General features: G+C 33.5%; 2 protein-coding genes across 2 annotated transcripts in view; one reads left to right on the forward strand and one right to left on the reverse strand.

The window, feature by feature from the left end:
- Nucleotides 1–16,573, forward strand: part of LOC142235747 (uncharacterized) — a 63,406-nt gene that overhangs the window by 30,738 nt on the left and 16,095 nt on the right. Inside the window, exon 5 of the mRNA XM_075307005.1 lies at nucleotides 6,502–6,555. Within this exon, the coding sequence (XP_075163120.1) occupies nucleotides 6,502–6,555 (54 nt within the window). The remainder of the gene's footprint in view (nucleotides 1–6,501; nucleotides 6,556–16,573) is intronic.
- On the reverse strand, nucleotides 5,420–6,045 carry LOC142236081 (uncharacterized). Its single transcript, XM_075307335.1, has 2 exons — nucleotides 5,972–6,045; nucleotides 5,420–5,902 (listed from the first exon to the last, which is right to left on the reverse strand). Exons 1-2 carry the CDS (start codon nucleotides 5,981–5,983, stop codon nucleotides 5,480–5,482), a joined length of 435 nt encoding a protein of 144 aa, XP_075163450.1. The 5' UTR covers nucleotides 5,984–6,045; the 3' UTR covers nucleotides 5,420–5,479.

The raw sequence follows: 16,573 nt of genomic DNA on the forward strand, positions 1-16,573 counted from the left end.
CATATAAACCGGTCCCCAGATTTGACTTCCGGAGCCTCTTGGAGGAGCAAAATTCATCCGATCCGGTTGAAATATGGTACGTGGTGTACGTATATGGTCTCTAACAACCATGCAAAAAATGGTCCATATCGGTCCATAATTATATATAGCCCCATATAAACCGATCCCCAGATTTGTAGTTGTTATTAAGTAGTTGTTATTGATGTAGATCGGACGGTATTGCAAATGGGCCATATCGGACCACTTTTACGTATAGCCACCATATAAACCGACCCCCAGATTTGACTTGCAGAGCCTCTTGGAGGAGCAAAATTCTTTCGATCCGCATGAAATTTGGTATATGGTGTTAGTATATAGTCTATAATAATCATGCAAAAATTGGTCCATATCGGTCCATAAATATATATAGCCCCCATATAAACCGGTCCCCAGATTTGACCTCCGGAGCCTCTTGGAGGAGCAAAATTCATCGGATCCGGTCGAAATTTGGTACGTGGTGTAAGTATATGGTCTCTAGCAACTATGCAAAAATTGGTCCATATCGGTCCATAATTATATATAGCCCCCATATAAACCGGTCTCCAGATTTGACCTCCGGAGCCTCTTGGAAGAGCAAATATTATCCGATCCGGTTGAAATTTGGTACGTGGTGTTAGTATGTGGTATCTAATCACCATGCAAACCCATCCCCAGATTTGAACTCCGGAGCCTCTTGAAAGAGCAAATATTATCCGATCCGGTTGAAATTTGGTACGTGGTGTCAGTATCTAACAACCATGCAAAAATTGGTCCATATCGGTCCATAATTATATATAGCCCCCATATAAATCGATCCCCAGATTTGACCTCCGGAACCTCTTGGAGGAGCAAAATTCATTCGATTCGGTTGAAATTAGGTACATTGCGTTGGTATATGGCCGCTAACAGCCATGCAGAAATTGGTCCATATCGGTCTATAGTTATATATAGATAATGGCCAATCACACAAAAATTGGTCCATATCGCCAAAAATAATCTACCAAAATTTTATTACTATAGATGGTTTTGTCAAAATTTTATTTCTGTAGAAAATTTTGTCAAAATTTTATTTCTGTAGAAAATTTGGTCAAAATTTTATTTCTATAGAAAATTTTATCAAAATTTTATTTCTATAGATAATTTGGTCAAATTTTTATTTCTAAAGAAAAATTTGTCAAAATTTTATTTCTGTAGAAAAATTTGTGAAAATTTTAGACGGTGTTGAGGATTTACAACTTAGAAGACGGTGTTAAGGATTTTTTTAAGATACCTTTGCATCGGCAAGTGTTACCGCAATTCGATTCAATTGTGGATGACAGTCTTTAGTAGAAGTTTGGTGGAGGGTACATAAGATTCGGCCTGGCCGAACTTACGGCCGTATATACTTGTTTACTTTGAAGTATCCGTTATAATTTAGATTTTTAAAGTGCCATTTGTTTGTACATGTGTATCTTTATTAATAAACCGCGAAAAGGGAATGATAAATTCATAAATGAGATCTGTATCTTAATTTTAATTTTATTGGTCCTAGATTTAAAGCCAGATAGGTCGCATCTTTGGCTCGAAATCAATACCAATATCCTTAAGGGAAGGTCAAAATCTTTGTGAGTGTAGATGGCAAATGTACTTGGTAGACAACAAATGAAACGGAAACGTTCAAGGAAATTCAAACCGGAATGTTGACAGTTTCATCCAATTTGAACAAATTAAAACTGATTCTAAAATTAGAAGTTATTTCCGATATATTTGCATTTGAAAAATAAAATTAAAAGAAATATAGCACTTTATTTGTTTTGCATTGCATATCAGCCACCCTTTATAAAAGAAACTACACTACGGGAAAGTTCATAAAAATCATATGATTTGGAATCATAACCATTTTAACCATACAGTAGTTCATTCTTACTTTTTTTAGGAATTGTACGAAAATTTTCTTCTGCTTTAGTTCATACTGAACTTGCAAGGTCATTGAACTTTATACGCACGTTTAGTACATAAAATGTTTAAGACATACTTGGGACAAAAAAAATTTCATTGGGCTGTGGAATTTTCGAAGAAATAATAACATTTTGTAGTTAAATTATAAATAAATAAACAATTTAAATATATTGTTTTTTTGGTAATAAAATAAGTTAATTCAGCGTTAATTTAACTACAGAGTTTTTTCTGTGTAGCACATATTCTATCGATGGCGGGAGCCATCGAGGTGCAATGGTTAGAATGCCCGCCATGTTTACAAATGGTCGTGGGTTCAATTCCAGTTTCGAGGGAACAATAAAAAGTTTTTCAGCTGTTAATTCAGTCTATGTCCATGTCTAGAAAATAATTTTTGGATACATATTAAAAAATGGTTGCTTATATTGGAGATTTGTTTCAAATTTTTTAGAACAATTTGACCTTAGTTAAGCAGAGTATTCTGCTTTACAGAAAAAATGTCCCCAAAATTTCCAATTAAAATTTTACTTGAATTGTGAAAAAAATATACGTTTTAATTTATTGAAGTTTCAATTACTTTTTTAATTCGACCAAATAATTTCTTAATTGGATTAATTAATTTTTTAATTGTGATCAGAAATCTTCCTATTTTTTCTGCTATAATATTGAAGATTGCATTCCTATCTTTTGAACAAGATGACCTTAGTTCGATATATTTTTATAAAATTTGTATAATTTTTTTTTTCATACCCTCCACCATAGGATGGGGGTATATTAACTTTGTCACTCCGTTTGTAACACATCGAAATATTGTTCTGGGTCGTGGTGAAATTCTGAGTCGATCTAAACATGTCCGTCCGTCCGTCTGTTGAAATCACGCTAACTTTCGAACGAAACAAGCAATCGACTTGAAACTTGGCACAAGTAGTTGTTATTGATGTAGGTCGGATGGTATTGCAAATGAGCCATGTGGGACCACTTTTACGTATAGCCCCCGATTTGGCTTGCGGAGCCTCTAAGAGAAGCAAATTTCATCCAATCCGGTTGAATTTTGCTACGTGGTGTTAATATATGGTCTCTAAAAACCATGCAAAATTGGTCCATATCGACCCAAAATTATATATAGTCTCCATATTAACCGATCCCCTGATCTGATCTACGGAGCCTCTTGGAGGAACAAAATTCATCCGATCCGGTTGAAATTTGGTACGAGGTGTAAGTATATGGTAGCTAAAAACCATGCACAAATTGGTCCACATCAGTCCATAATTATATATAGCCCCCATATAAACCGATCCCCAGAGTTGACCTCCGGAACCTCTTGGAGGAGCAAACTCATCCGATCCGGTTGAAATTTGGAACGTGGTGTTAATATATGGTCTCTAAAAACCATGCCAAAATTGATCTATAGTTATATATAGCCGATCCCCAATCACACAAAAATTAGTCCATATCGGTTCATAGTCATAGTTGCCACTCGATCTCAAAAATAATCTACCACAATTTTATTTCTATAGAAAGTTTTGTCAAAATTTTATTTCTATAGAAAATTTTGTAAACACTTTATTTCTATAGAAAATTTTATAAACACTTTATTTCTATAGAAAATTTTGTTAAAATTTTAATTCTTTAGAAAATTGTGTCAAAATTGTAATTCTTTAGAAAATTTTGTCAAAATTTTATTTCTATAGAAAGTTTTATAAAAATTTTATTTCTATAGAAAATTTCTTCAAAAATGTATTTCTATAGAAAATTTTGTCAAAATTTTATTTCTATAGAAAATTTTGTCAAAATTTTATTTCTATAGAAAATTTTGTCAAAATTTTATTTCTATAGAAAATTTTGTCAAAATTTTATTTCTATAGAAAATTTTGTCAAAATTTTATTTCTACAGAAAATTTTGTCAACACTTTATTTCTATAGAAAATTTTGTAAACACTTTATTTCTATAGAAAATTTTGTCAAAATTTTATTTCTATAGAAAATTTTGTCAAAATTTTATTTCTATAGAAAATTTTGTCAAAATTTTATTTCTATAGAAAATTTTGTCAAAATTTTATTTCTATAGAAAGTTTTGTGAAAATTTTATTTCTACAGAAAATTTCGTCAAAATTTTAGTTCTATAGAAAATTTTGTCAAAATTTTAGTTCTATAGAAAATTTTTCAAAATTTTATTTCTATAGAAAATTTCGTCGAAATTTTAGTTCTATAGAAAGTTTTGTCAAAATTGTATTTCTATAGAAAATTTCGTCAAATTTTTAGTTTTATAGAAAATTTTGTCAAAATTTTAGTTCTATAGAAAATTTTGCCAAATTTTATTTCTATAGAAAATTTTGTCAAAATTTTAGTTCTATAGAAAATTTTGTCAAAATTTTAGTTCTATAGAAAATTTTGTCAAAATTTTATTTCTATAGAAAATTTCGTCGAAATTTTAGTTCTATAGAAAGTTTTGTCAAAATTTTATTTCTATAGAAAATTTCGTCAAAATTTTAGTTCTATAGAAAATTTTGCCAAATTTTATTTCTATAGAAAATTTTGTCAAAAATTTATTTCTATAGAAAGTTTTGGTCAAAATTTTATTTCTATAGAAAATTTTGTCAACACTTTATTTCTATAGAAAATTTTGTAAACACTTTATTTCTATAGAAAATTTTGTCAAAATTTTATTTCTATAGAAAATTTTGTCAAAATTTTATTTCTATAGAAAATGTTGTCAAAATTTTATTTCTATAGAAAATTTTGACAAAATTTTATTTCTATAGAAAATTTTGTCAACACTTTATTTCTATAGAAAATTTTGTCAAAATTTTAGTTCTATAGAAAATTTTGCCAAATTTTATTTCTATAGGAAATTTTGTCAAAATTTTATTTCTATAGAAAGTTTTGGTCAAAATTTTATTTCTATAGAAAATTTTGTCAACATTATATTTCTATAGAAAATTTTGTCAAAATTTTATTTCTATAGAAAATTTTGTCAAAATTTTATTTCTATAGAAAATTTTGTCAAAATTTTATTTCTATCGACAATTTTGTCAAACTGAACTATATACGTATTCAATCGGCCTTTTTTAGTTTAATATATACCACGTGTGGACTAACTTACAATTTAGAAGACGTTGTTAGGAAGTTTTTTGAGATACCTTGCCATCGGCAAGTGTTACCGCAACCCAAGTAAGTCGATTGTGGATGACAGTCTTAAAGTACAAGTTTCTATGCAATCCATGGTGGAGGGTACATAAGATTCGGCCTGGCCGAACTTTCGACCGTATATACTTGTCTTTATTGACTTTTAGTCAAGTAAAAAAAATATGTATCAATGAAATGCCTCCTCTATGCCAACCTAAACTCACATTCGTATTTTAAGGACAACAAATCTTTGTGCTCATCGCAACACTCGTACTTTTTTCAGTGTTCAACTCAAAAATTAGACAAATTGTTTTTTTTTGGTAAGAAAATTATTCTAGTTTATATTTTGCCATAATTCAGTCTTTCAGGAACGCAATAGTCTTTGCAGTATGTGTATAATTTACCATACAATTGGACGTGGGGCGGCAGCATATGTCACAGGAGCTGTGTAGGCCAAAGGTGTGGTATAGGCCAAAGGTGAGGTATAAGCCAAAGGTGTACCAGCAGCATATTTAGCAACAACGGGAGTTGTATAGGCAGCAGCAGCAAGGGGAGCAGCAAAAGTCTTTGCAACAACTGGGGTAGCGAATGGAGTAGCAGCAGGTGCAAAAGCCTTGGTGACAATTGGAGCAGCAACAGGAGCAACAATTGGTGCAGTGGCTATTCCATTATAGTTGCGAGCCACAACTTGGCTGCTGGTGGCGGTGACAAAAGGAGCTGGAGCAGCAGCAACTACAGCCGCTGGTGCGGTATAGGCCAAAGGAGTGCCGAATAAACCAGGCTTAGCAGAAACACAGGCAATAAGGGCAAAGACAATGGGAGCCTGAAGATTTTGACAAAAACAAAAAAAAAAATTACAAAATTTTTAAGGAAATTCAGGTTTAATACTTACGAATTTGAACATTTTGATGATGAGGATTGATATCTTGCGACAGTTGTTGATTACTCAAAGTCGTTTGGGCTTATGATACCAAATTCCAGCGTCATTAATTTATATGCCTCGACAATTCTAATTGTACAACAATGAGAACAAAAAATTAGCCATTGAAGTTGACTCGAAACATACTATTTTAATATTTGGGCTATGGTCAGCCGCCCCAATACCCAGTAGCTATGATCAGTGAAGTACGCTTAGAGCTTCAATCAGCTTGCACCGATAATAGTCACAAATAATTGTTAAGTTATTTTTACGATAGCAGTACATTGGACGTGATTAGAGTTTTAAATATCACGGCTGGGAATTTCTGCTGGCCACTTGTGACATTGACAATGAAAATTGAAATACAAACTGAGTCAATAGAGTACTAGTGAAAACTTCATAGGGTTGTGCTGGCGTGAATGGTATTTTCCACATTTGCCCTAAAGGTCAAAAACTCTAACAATGTTTTTATCTGTGGTAAAGAATTCCTCTTTCATTGGAAGTGCTGACTGTCCAACTGATAATTTATGCCATACTCGTAAAACCTTAAATAATGGGTAAGTATTTATGATATATTCCAGACCTACAATAACATGAGAGGAGGATTGGTAGTTTAGGCAACAAATTGGTGTAGGTCAGTTTGTGGCCATTTGACTTAAAAGTTTGAATTATTGGATCGTAACATAAGTTCGTAGAGTTTTTTTTCGCAAAGAGGTGTCCATGTAACGAGTTTTGAGTAAAATAAATTGATTGAAGACGGTGAGAGATTTTCTATGCATTGATCTAGTTTTTTTCGGATTTGTTGATAACCATCTACCTTCAGGGCTGGTGGAGGGTTCCAAAAAATGAAACCCTTATTTGCCATATGTATTTATGTGTCCAAACAAACAAAAATCTTCAATTTTGACACAAATTAAACACCGAAAATTTCAGCATTTTTGGGGTCTAAAAGAACTCTATATTTTTTTTCAATTTCAGGCCAGTAAATTAAAATATATATAGAACTTGTTTCCTAGAATATTTATCAGTAATATTTGTGTTAGTCATTGTATTAACATTATTATCATGTATGTTATATGATTAGAACCGTCAAAATTTCTATTTTTATAGCATAAAAATAGAAATTTGTAAATTGTAAATGAATTTAATTCTTAAGCGTTTCATGTTGGTGAGCTGGATTATTTTCGTCAGCGTAAATCTTTACTCAGGCACACTCACGAAGATAATATTTTCGTCACTCACGCACGACATTTTGATTTGTTAATCACGTTCACGCACACTCACGCTCTTGCCATGAGCGTGACTCACGCGGGAGAAAATGTTCGTGAGTTACGACAATTTCGTGTCACGTGCACACCAATCATAGTTCTGGTCAGGACGTATGGAAGGGGCCGGTCACTTTAACATGCGTTTGTCATTGACGGAGTAAATTTACACTTTAGGTTAGGTTAGGTTATGGAGGCTGAAACGAATCCGAACTTGCGGGTTTGTGTCCACTTAGACCATAGTTGGTCCATTGCGATACCTCTAACTTCTTTCCATCTTCCTCCTCGTGTCCGTCTACTTCCGGCCGGAATGAGCCTATCGTATGATAATGTATCCTTTGGACGCGCCTAGTTCCTCCACCCCGAAGACTTGATGAAGACGAGAATATTCCTCATACTGCATACTCGCAAGTCGGTCATAGTCTGAAAGAAATAAGAGCCCAGTAGATTGTTTCTTCTGAAAGATAGTGCTGGACACTGGCACAGGAAGAGAAAAGAATCTTCCGTACACTGAAAAAAAATATTGTCGTGAGGTCAAAGATTTCATGTCTTTAAAATACGAATACAAATTTTGCTTAGCATAGAAGACGCATTTCTCTAAAATAAAGTTATTTTTCTTGTCCAAAAGTCGATAAACTTTTCAATGAAGTCGTATTGTCCTTATAATTAAGTGATTTGACTTAAAAATGGGTATCTCAACATGAAAGAAAAAAATTATAGGCTAAGGTCAACTTGACTTTAATAATTCAGAAAAATTCTTTAAATTTAATGAAATTGTCTTTAAATTTGTTGTCTTTTTGCATCTTGACTACAAAGCAAAAAATCGTTCAAATATAGGACATGTTTTTCAAAACTTTATTTTAAAGAAGTTTTTTACTTCAGACATAGCATAATTTCTACTGGAAGTCGAGTCTTAATTTGGAAAATAAAGTTGCCGTTAACTCGTTTTTAAAGGACTTTGATAGCATATGAAGAAAAAAAGCTGAGAAAGCGAAAAATTAAAATTTGCTTCCTAGAAGCAAGTACACAAAACCTAAATTTAAAAGAGAATTGTGTCTTAAAAGTATCCTTACTTGTATTCTCCGCTTCTTTGGCTCGGAATCAATACCAAATTTTTTAAAGTAAAGACAAAATCTTTGGAACCGAGTATGCTTTTTTTTCAGTGTAGCATCGGGGTCCAGACACCACCTACAAATGTCATCATTCGCTAGACCTATCCTTACCATGTGTTTTCCCAAGGTGTTGTGTCCCGTTATGATGCCTATCATAGACCTTACATCCTCTCTCTCTGCAATGACATCAAGACTTCAGAGTTCCTAATATTATTTTCGTCCCATATCAGTTTGGTTTGTTCACAGCCAATAGAAGAAGCCCATCGTCTCTTCCATAAAACTTCATATTTGCTGTTGATCCTGTAAATAAACAAAGAGAGCGGAGGAAAAACGTCCGAAATGACGTTTTCCGTACCACCTGCGCCTTTCTTAGCCAGTATATCTGCCTCTTCATTCTCAGCTATACCATAATGTCCAGGTATCCAGCACAGTGTTACATTATGCTGTTCAGTGAGAACCCAAAGCTCTCTACGACAGCGGCTGACCACCTTTGACCTTATGTTCGTACTGCTCAGGGCCTGTATAGCTGCCTGACTATCGATGAAAATGCTGATATCGCATCTAAATAACGGCCTCATCGATATAAGTTCAGCAGCTTTTGCAATAGCAAATATCTCGGCCTGGAAAATACTGCATTGTTCGTCCAACTTAAAGGACTCCTTAAGTTCTAACTCTTTGCAGTATATTCCGCTGCCTACACCCTTGGTCATTTTTGAGCCGTCAGTATAGATGTTGAGATTCCCAAAGTGTATCCTGTTTTCGTCCCAGTCCTCTACGCTTGGGATAATTGATTCCAGGTCACTCTCAAACATATCACACTTTAGGACACATCTTGGACTCGTTTCTAAGGCTATGTCCTGGGACACTTAAGTAGTAGCACTCCATAGACAGATCCTCATGAAACAGTCTCGGACAAAATCTTAGGAATCTGTTTCATTTTGGTTATCCGAATCGCACCAGAAATGAAAAACTTTTGAAATAAGTTGACCAATAGGTTATTCTGGTAATTCTACTTCACTAAATGTGTAGATCCAATAAGATTTTTATGCGACAAACTGCGATAAACTGGATCACCGGTACCAGTCCTGTGATAGGTCCGTCAGTAGCAATTTGCACTATTTTCCCGTAGGGACGATCCAAAAACGAACTGATATAAACTGTATAGCCATGTATCTTTCTAATCCAAAAATATTGCAAGTTTAGAAAACTCCGATGATAGCAACTTATAGAAGCTTCAGCTCAATTTATATTTCAGCTCAATTTAATACGAAATATCGATTTTAATTTTATTTTAAAGTCTGTAGACTTCACGCACACATATAAACCAATCTTTCGATTTGGTTTTTTTAGCGTTTAGGTTATGTTAGGCTAGTATGGTTTGCCAAAAGGACATTGGCGGAGCTAATGTCGCTTCAGCCCATCTTTTCAATCCCTGTATAGAGGCCCCATAAAACTATGGGTAGATACCAGGGCTGTAGAGTCGAGCCAATTTTGCTCGACTCCGACTCTGACTCCGACTCCAGCATTTTTCATCAGCCTCGACTCCGACTCCGGAGTCGACTCCGGATAATATAACTAAGTCTCATTTTAATAACTTTCATTTGTAATTATAAAGTGGACCATCCACAAAAATTGGACCGATATACATTATCTTATTTCCAGCTCTAAATTTCACATTTGATGTCAGTTGCATAACGACAAACGTTAGAATTTAAGAAGTCTAAAAGAAATTTAGATTAATTGGCTACTATTGTCAATAAATTAAATTATGACATAAACTTATATAGAGGCCCCGTCATAATATGAAGAGATAGCAAAAATCTTCTGCATATATATTTATAAAAACACATTTTATAACCTGGACCACTTTGTAGATCTACGTGTTCGTTACCATATCAAATCCTAAATCCGTATACATATATTTAAATCTGAATCGATCTGAACAAAATCTCAAGAGTTAAAATTTAAATAGGCTAATGGCCTGGAGCGGCGGCCCCAATTGTTTGGCCAAAAATCATAGCGCTTAAGCGGTTGTTCTGATCACCACAAAATATTTTAGACATTGATTCAAAAGGACAAAACCTTTAAGACTAATCCAATTCTGGATCCGCTTGCCTCAATACAGGGTGGGAGACAGCGTGTCAAACTATACTGCTTTCATATTTTTATACCCACCATCATAGAATGGCGTATTATACGTTTGTCATTCCGTCTGTGACACATCGAAATATCGATTTCCGACTATACACTGAAAAAACTATTTACGTATTCCGACTATACACTGAAAAAACTATTTACGTATGATATTAAAGATTACGCAACCTAAATTTTAGGATGCGAAATTTACAAAATATTAAGGACAAATTTCTTTAAAACAATGACATTTTAATTAAAATAAAGTTTATAACCTTTGCTTAAAAATTTTTTCATTAAATTTAGGACACAAATTTTGTAAGTTTGCATCCCTCCGTTAAAATCCTTTGTCTTTGAACTAAGGATAATTTTCCTTAAAGTAAAGAAACAAAGTTTTGATTTAAAGAAATTGTCCTTAAATTAACTGAAATATTGAAACTTTAGATTTAAGATAAAAACGCTTCAAATACAGGCTAAGATTTATTTTGAGGATTTAGCATCTTTGATTTAAAGTTTTTTTTTGGAATTAAGAAAATATTTTTTTTTTACTTCGAAGTATCGTCATAATTTGGATTTTTAAGCTGGCATTTGTTTGTACGTGAATAGCTTTTACCGCGAAAAATAGAATAAAAATTCGATAAATGAGATCTGTATCCCAATTTTAATTTTTATAGATCCTAGATTTAAAGCCAAATAGGTCGCAAAAAAATTCCTTATTTTAAAGAACCCGCATCTTTGGCTTGGAATCAATACCAAAATCCTTAAAGGAAGGTCAAATTTTTTGGATCCAAGTGAACTTTTTTTGAGTGCATGCGTAGTAAGAATGTCCCTGTACACCGTGGTGCAATGGTTAGCATGCCCGCCTTGCATACACAAGGTCGTGGGTTCGATTCCTGCTTCGACCGAACACCAAACAAGTTTTTCAGCGGTGGATTATCCCACCTCAATAATGCTGGTGACATTTCTGAGGGTTTCAAAGCTTCTCTAAGTGGTTTCACTGCAATGTGGAACGCCGTTCGGACTAGACTACAAAAAGGAGGTCCCTTGTCATTGAACTTAACATGGAATCGGGCAGCACTCAGGGATAAGAGAGAAGTTCACCACTGTGGTATCACAATGGACTGGATAGTCTAAGTGAGCCTGATATATCGGGCTGCCACCTAACCTAACCTATGTCCCTGTACACAATCGGAGTAAAACTTTGGCCCTTGGGGCCATGTGAGCTATATCTAAATCTCAATCGATTTCTTCCTAACTCAATAGTGTTCTATTTTGATCAAAAACTGTGTTCACAGACAGACGGACATTGCTAGATCGACTCAGAAGCATGGTTGCCACAGTTGCTAAAATTCTACCAAAAATGGCAGATTGGTTTAAATTTTTTCAAATTTCAATTTTTTAATTCGTTTTTATACCCTCCACCATGGGATGGGGGTATATTAACTTTGTCATTCCGTTTGTAACACATCGAAATATTGCTCTAAGACCCCATAAAGTATATATATTCTGGGTCGTGGTGAAATTCTGAGTCGATCTAAGCATGTCCGTCCGTCCGTCTGTGGAAATCACGCTAACTTCCGAACGAAACAAGCTATCGACTTGAAACTTGGCACAAGTAGTTGTTATTGATGTAGGTCGGATGGTATTGAAAATCGGCTAATATCGGACCACGTTTACGTATAGCCCCCATATAAACCGATCCCCAGATTTGACCTCCGGAGCCTCTTGGAGGAGCAAAATTCATCCGATCCGGTTAAAATTTAGTACGTGGTCTTAGTATACGGTCTCTAACACCCATGCAAAAATTGGTCCATGTCGGTCCATAATTATATATAGCCCCCATATAAACCGATCCCCAGACTTGACCTCCGGAGCCTCTTGGAGGGGAAAAATTCATCCGATCCGGTTGAAATGTGGTACCTGATGTTAGAATACGGTCTCTAACAACCATGCAAAAATTGGTCCATATCGGTCCATAATTATATATAGCCCCCATATAAACCGATCCCCAGATTTGACCTCCGGAGCCTCTTGGAGGGGCCAAATTCATCCGATCCTGTTGAAATTTGGTACCTGATGTTAGTATACGGCCTCTAACAACCATGCAAAAATTGGTCCATATCGGTTCATAATTATATATAGCTCCCATATAAACCGATCCCCAGATTTGAACTCCGGAGCCTCTTGGAGGAGCAAAATTCATCCGATCCAATTGAAATTTAGTACGTGGTGTTAGTATACAGTCTCTAACAACCATGCAAAAATTGGTCCATATCGGTTCATAATTATATATAGCTCCCATATAAACCGATCCCCAGATTTGACCTCAGGAGCCTCTTGGAGGAGCGAAATTCATCCGATCCAGTTGAAATTTGGTACATGGTGTTAGTATATGGTATCTAACAACCATGCAAAAATTGGTCCATATCGGTCCATAATTATATATAGCAAAAGTCATCCGATGCGGTTGAAATTTGGTACATTTTGTCAATATATGGCCTCTAACAGCCATGTAAAAATTGGTCAATATCGGTCTTTAGTTATATATAGCCGATGACTTATTACACAAAAATTGGTCCATATCGCCAAAAATAATCTACCAAAACTTTATTTCCATAGAAAATTTTGTCAAATTTTATTACTATAGAAAGTTGTGTCAAAATTTCATTTCTATAGAAAGTTTTGTCAAACGTTTATTTCTATAGAAATGTTTGTCAAAATTTTATTTCCATAGAAAGTTTTGTCAAAATTTTATTTTTATAGAAAATTTTGTAAAAAATTTATTTCTGTAGAAATTTTTGTCAACATTTTATTTCTATACAAAATTTTGTCAACATTTTACTTCCATAGAAAATTTTGTCAGCATTTTATTTCTATAGAAAATTTTGTCAAGTTTTTATTTCTATAGAAAATTTTGTCAAAATTTTATTTCTATAGAAAATTTTGTCAAGTTTTCATTTCTATAGAAAATTTTGTCAAACTATATTATATGCGTATTTAATCTGCCTTTTTTTTTGTTTAATATATACCCCGTATGGGCTAACTTACAATTTAGAAGACAGTGTTAAAAAGTTTTACGATACCTTGCCATCGGCAAGTGTTATCGCAACCCAAGTAATTCGATTGTGGATGACAGCCTTTAGTAGAAGTTCCTACGCAATCCATGGTGGAGGGTACATAAGATTCGGCCTGGCCGAACTTACGGCCGTATATACTTGTTATTAATCTTCAGTTCTTATTATAATTATAATGCTTAGATGAGATTTTATCTTTTGGATATTGCTACAAATAAGATTTTTCATCAGAGATATTAACAATATGTTTTAATCTATATTTATCTATATATTATCAAAAGGAAAAATTAGGATAAAACCTTTATCTAAATTTTCATAAACAATTCAAATATTTTGGAATACGTATGACTATACAGGGATATTACAGGAATAGCCACGATAAACATACGACTTCCAATTTGATAACTCTGGTGATTGTGGTATTAATAGAAGTCTTATTCGCTGCACGACCTTGTCAGCGTATAAGGAGAATATTTTGCTTTGTTCAGGTAATTGGATGTAGAGTATCTCTAATGATTATTATTTATCTTTTGTTTTGAAGAACTTGCAACTTTTTCAAGTGCGATTGGTAGAATTCTTGATTAGTTGGTAGAATTTTTAAAATATTCCTCTCCAACTAATAAAATTTTGACAAAATTTTCTATAGAAATAAAATTTTGACAAAGCTTTCTATAGAAATAAAATTTTGACAAAATTTTCTATAGAAATAAAATTTTGACAAAGCTTTCTATAGAAATAAAATTTTAACAAAGCTTTCTACAGAAATAAAATTTTGCTAAAATGTTATATAGGAATAACATTTAAAATTTTTAGGTTTCAATACAACTAAAATTTCAATTTATTTCTTTAGAATAACATTTTGACATTTTCTATAGAAATAAAATTTTGACAAAATCTTCTATAGAAATAAAATTTTCACAAAATTTTCAATAGAAATAAATTTTTGACAAAATTTTCAATAGGAATAAAATTTAAAATTTTTATGTTTCTATAGAACTAAAATTTCTATTTATTTCTTTAGAATAAAATTTTGACATTTTCTATAGAAATAAAATTTTTAACAAAAGTTTCTATAGAAATAAAATTGTGACAAAAATTGACAAAATTTTCTATAGAAATACAATTTTAACAAACCTTTCTCCAGAAATAACATTTTGCAACAATTTTCTATAGAAATAAAATTTTGCCAAAATTTTATATAGGAATAAAATTTAAAATTCTTAGGTTTCTACAGAACTAACATTTTGACAAAATTTTCTATGGAAATAAAACTTACTAATTTCATATCTATAAAAACGTACTAATTTGATTTTGTGGCCTCAAAGTAAGCCTACGATCCACATTTTAGTCAAATCGAATGAATGTGGAGGCTTCTATGCGCTCAAGAATATGTTTATGTATCACCAGCTATATCATGGTCCGACAGGAATCATATCTCGAAAGGGCTCCTAAATTCTGGCAAATAGAATGAAAATTTCAGACTTCATTATTGGAAGTTTCACCGCAATTATAGTCATTGATCGATTGAAGACCTCAATGAATTCAAATTTTTTAAATACATATTTAGTTACAAAAATATAAAGTGTTTTAAAATTTTGGTTGGGCCGGAGTCGGAGTCGAGTACAATTTTTACGGCTCCAGCAAAATCTTCAGACTTCAAATCTCAAGACTCCGACTCCACAGCCCTGCTTCATATTGATTTTGATAATTTGATAAATCCAGCCCATAACACCGAGAAATTCCACCCAATACATTATGCTTTATTCCACTTGACTTCGAATTCGTTGTTCGATTAAAGACTTTAATCGAGTACGAGTATAATTTGAGCAAAAATGAATTTAGTTACAAAAATATAAAGTATTTTTATACCCACCACCATAGAATGGTGACGGGGGGATAATAAGTTTGTCATTCCGTTTGTAACACATCGAAATATCGATTTCCGACTATATAAAGTATATATATTCTTGATCAGGCAGAAATTCTAAGACGATATAACGATTTCCGTCTGTCTGTTGTAATCACGCTACAGTCTTCAATAATGAAGCAATCGTGCAGAAAATTTGAACAAACTCGTCTTTTGTCTGCAGGCAGGTCAAGTTCGAAGATGGGTATAGCCCTCATATAGGCCGATCTCCCGATTTTACTTCTTGGGCTTATAGAAACCGCAGTTTTTATTCCATTTACCTGAAATTAGAAATCTAGAGGTATTGTAGGACCACAAATACGTGTGCCAAAAATTGTGAGTATCGGTCCATATTTTGGTATAGCCCCCATATAGACCGATCTCCCGATTTTACTTCTTGGGCTTATAGAAACCGCAGTTTTTATTCAATTTACCTGAAATTAGAAATCTAGAGGTATTGTAGGACCACAAATGCGTGTGCCAAAAATTGTGAGTATCGGTCCATATTTTGGTATAGCCCCCATATAGACCGATCTCCCGATTTTACTTCTTGGGCTTATAGAAACCGCAGTTTTTATTCAATTTACCTGAAATTAGAAATCTAGAGGTATTGTAGGACCACAAATACGTGTGCCAAAAATTGTGAGTATCGGTCCATATTTTGGTATAGCCCCCATATAGACCGATCTCCCGATTTTACTTCTTGGGCTTATAGAAACCGCAGTTTTTATCCAATTAACCTTAAATTGGAAATCGCGAGGTAGTTTAGAACTGTAAAGAGGTGTGCTAAAAATGGTGAGCATCGGTCCATGTTTTGGTATGGTCCCCATATAAACCGACCTCCCGATTTGGGGTCTTGGGCTTATAGAAACCGTAGTTTTTATACAATTTGCTTGAAATTGAAAATCAAGAGGTACGTGAGGACCATCAAAAGGTGTGCCGAAAATGGTGAGTATCGTTCCATGTTTTGATATAGCCCCCATATAGACCGATCTCCCGATTTTATATCTTGGGTTTATAGAATCCGTAGTTTATATACAATTTGCCTGAAATTGGAAATTTATGGGTATTTTAGGACCATAAAG

Source organism: Haematobia irritans, chromosome 4 (assembly GCF_050003625.1).
Source record: "Haematobia irritans isolate KBUSLIRL chromosome 4, ASM5000362v1, whole genome shotgun sequence".
NCBI lineage: Eukaryota > Metazoa > Arthropoda > Insecta > Diptera > Muscidae > Haematobia > Haematobia irritans.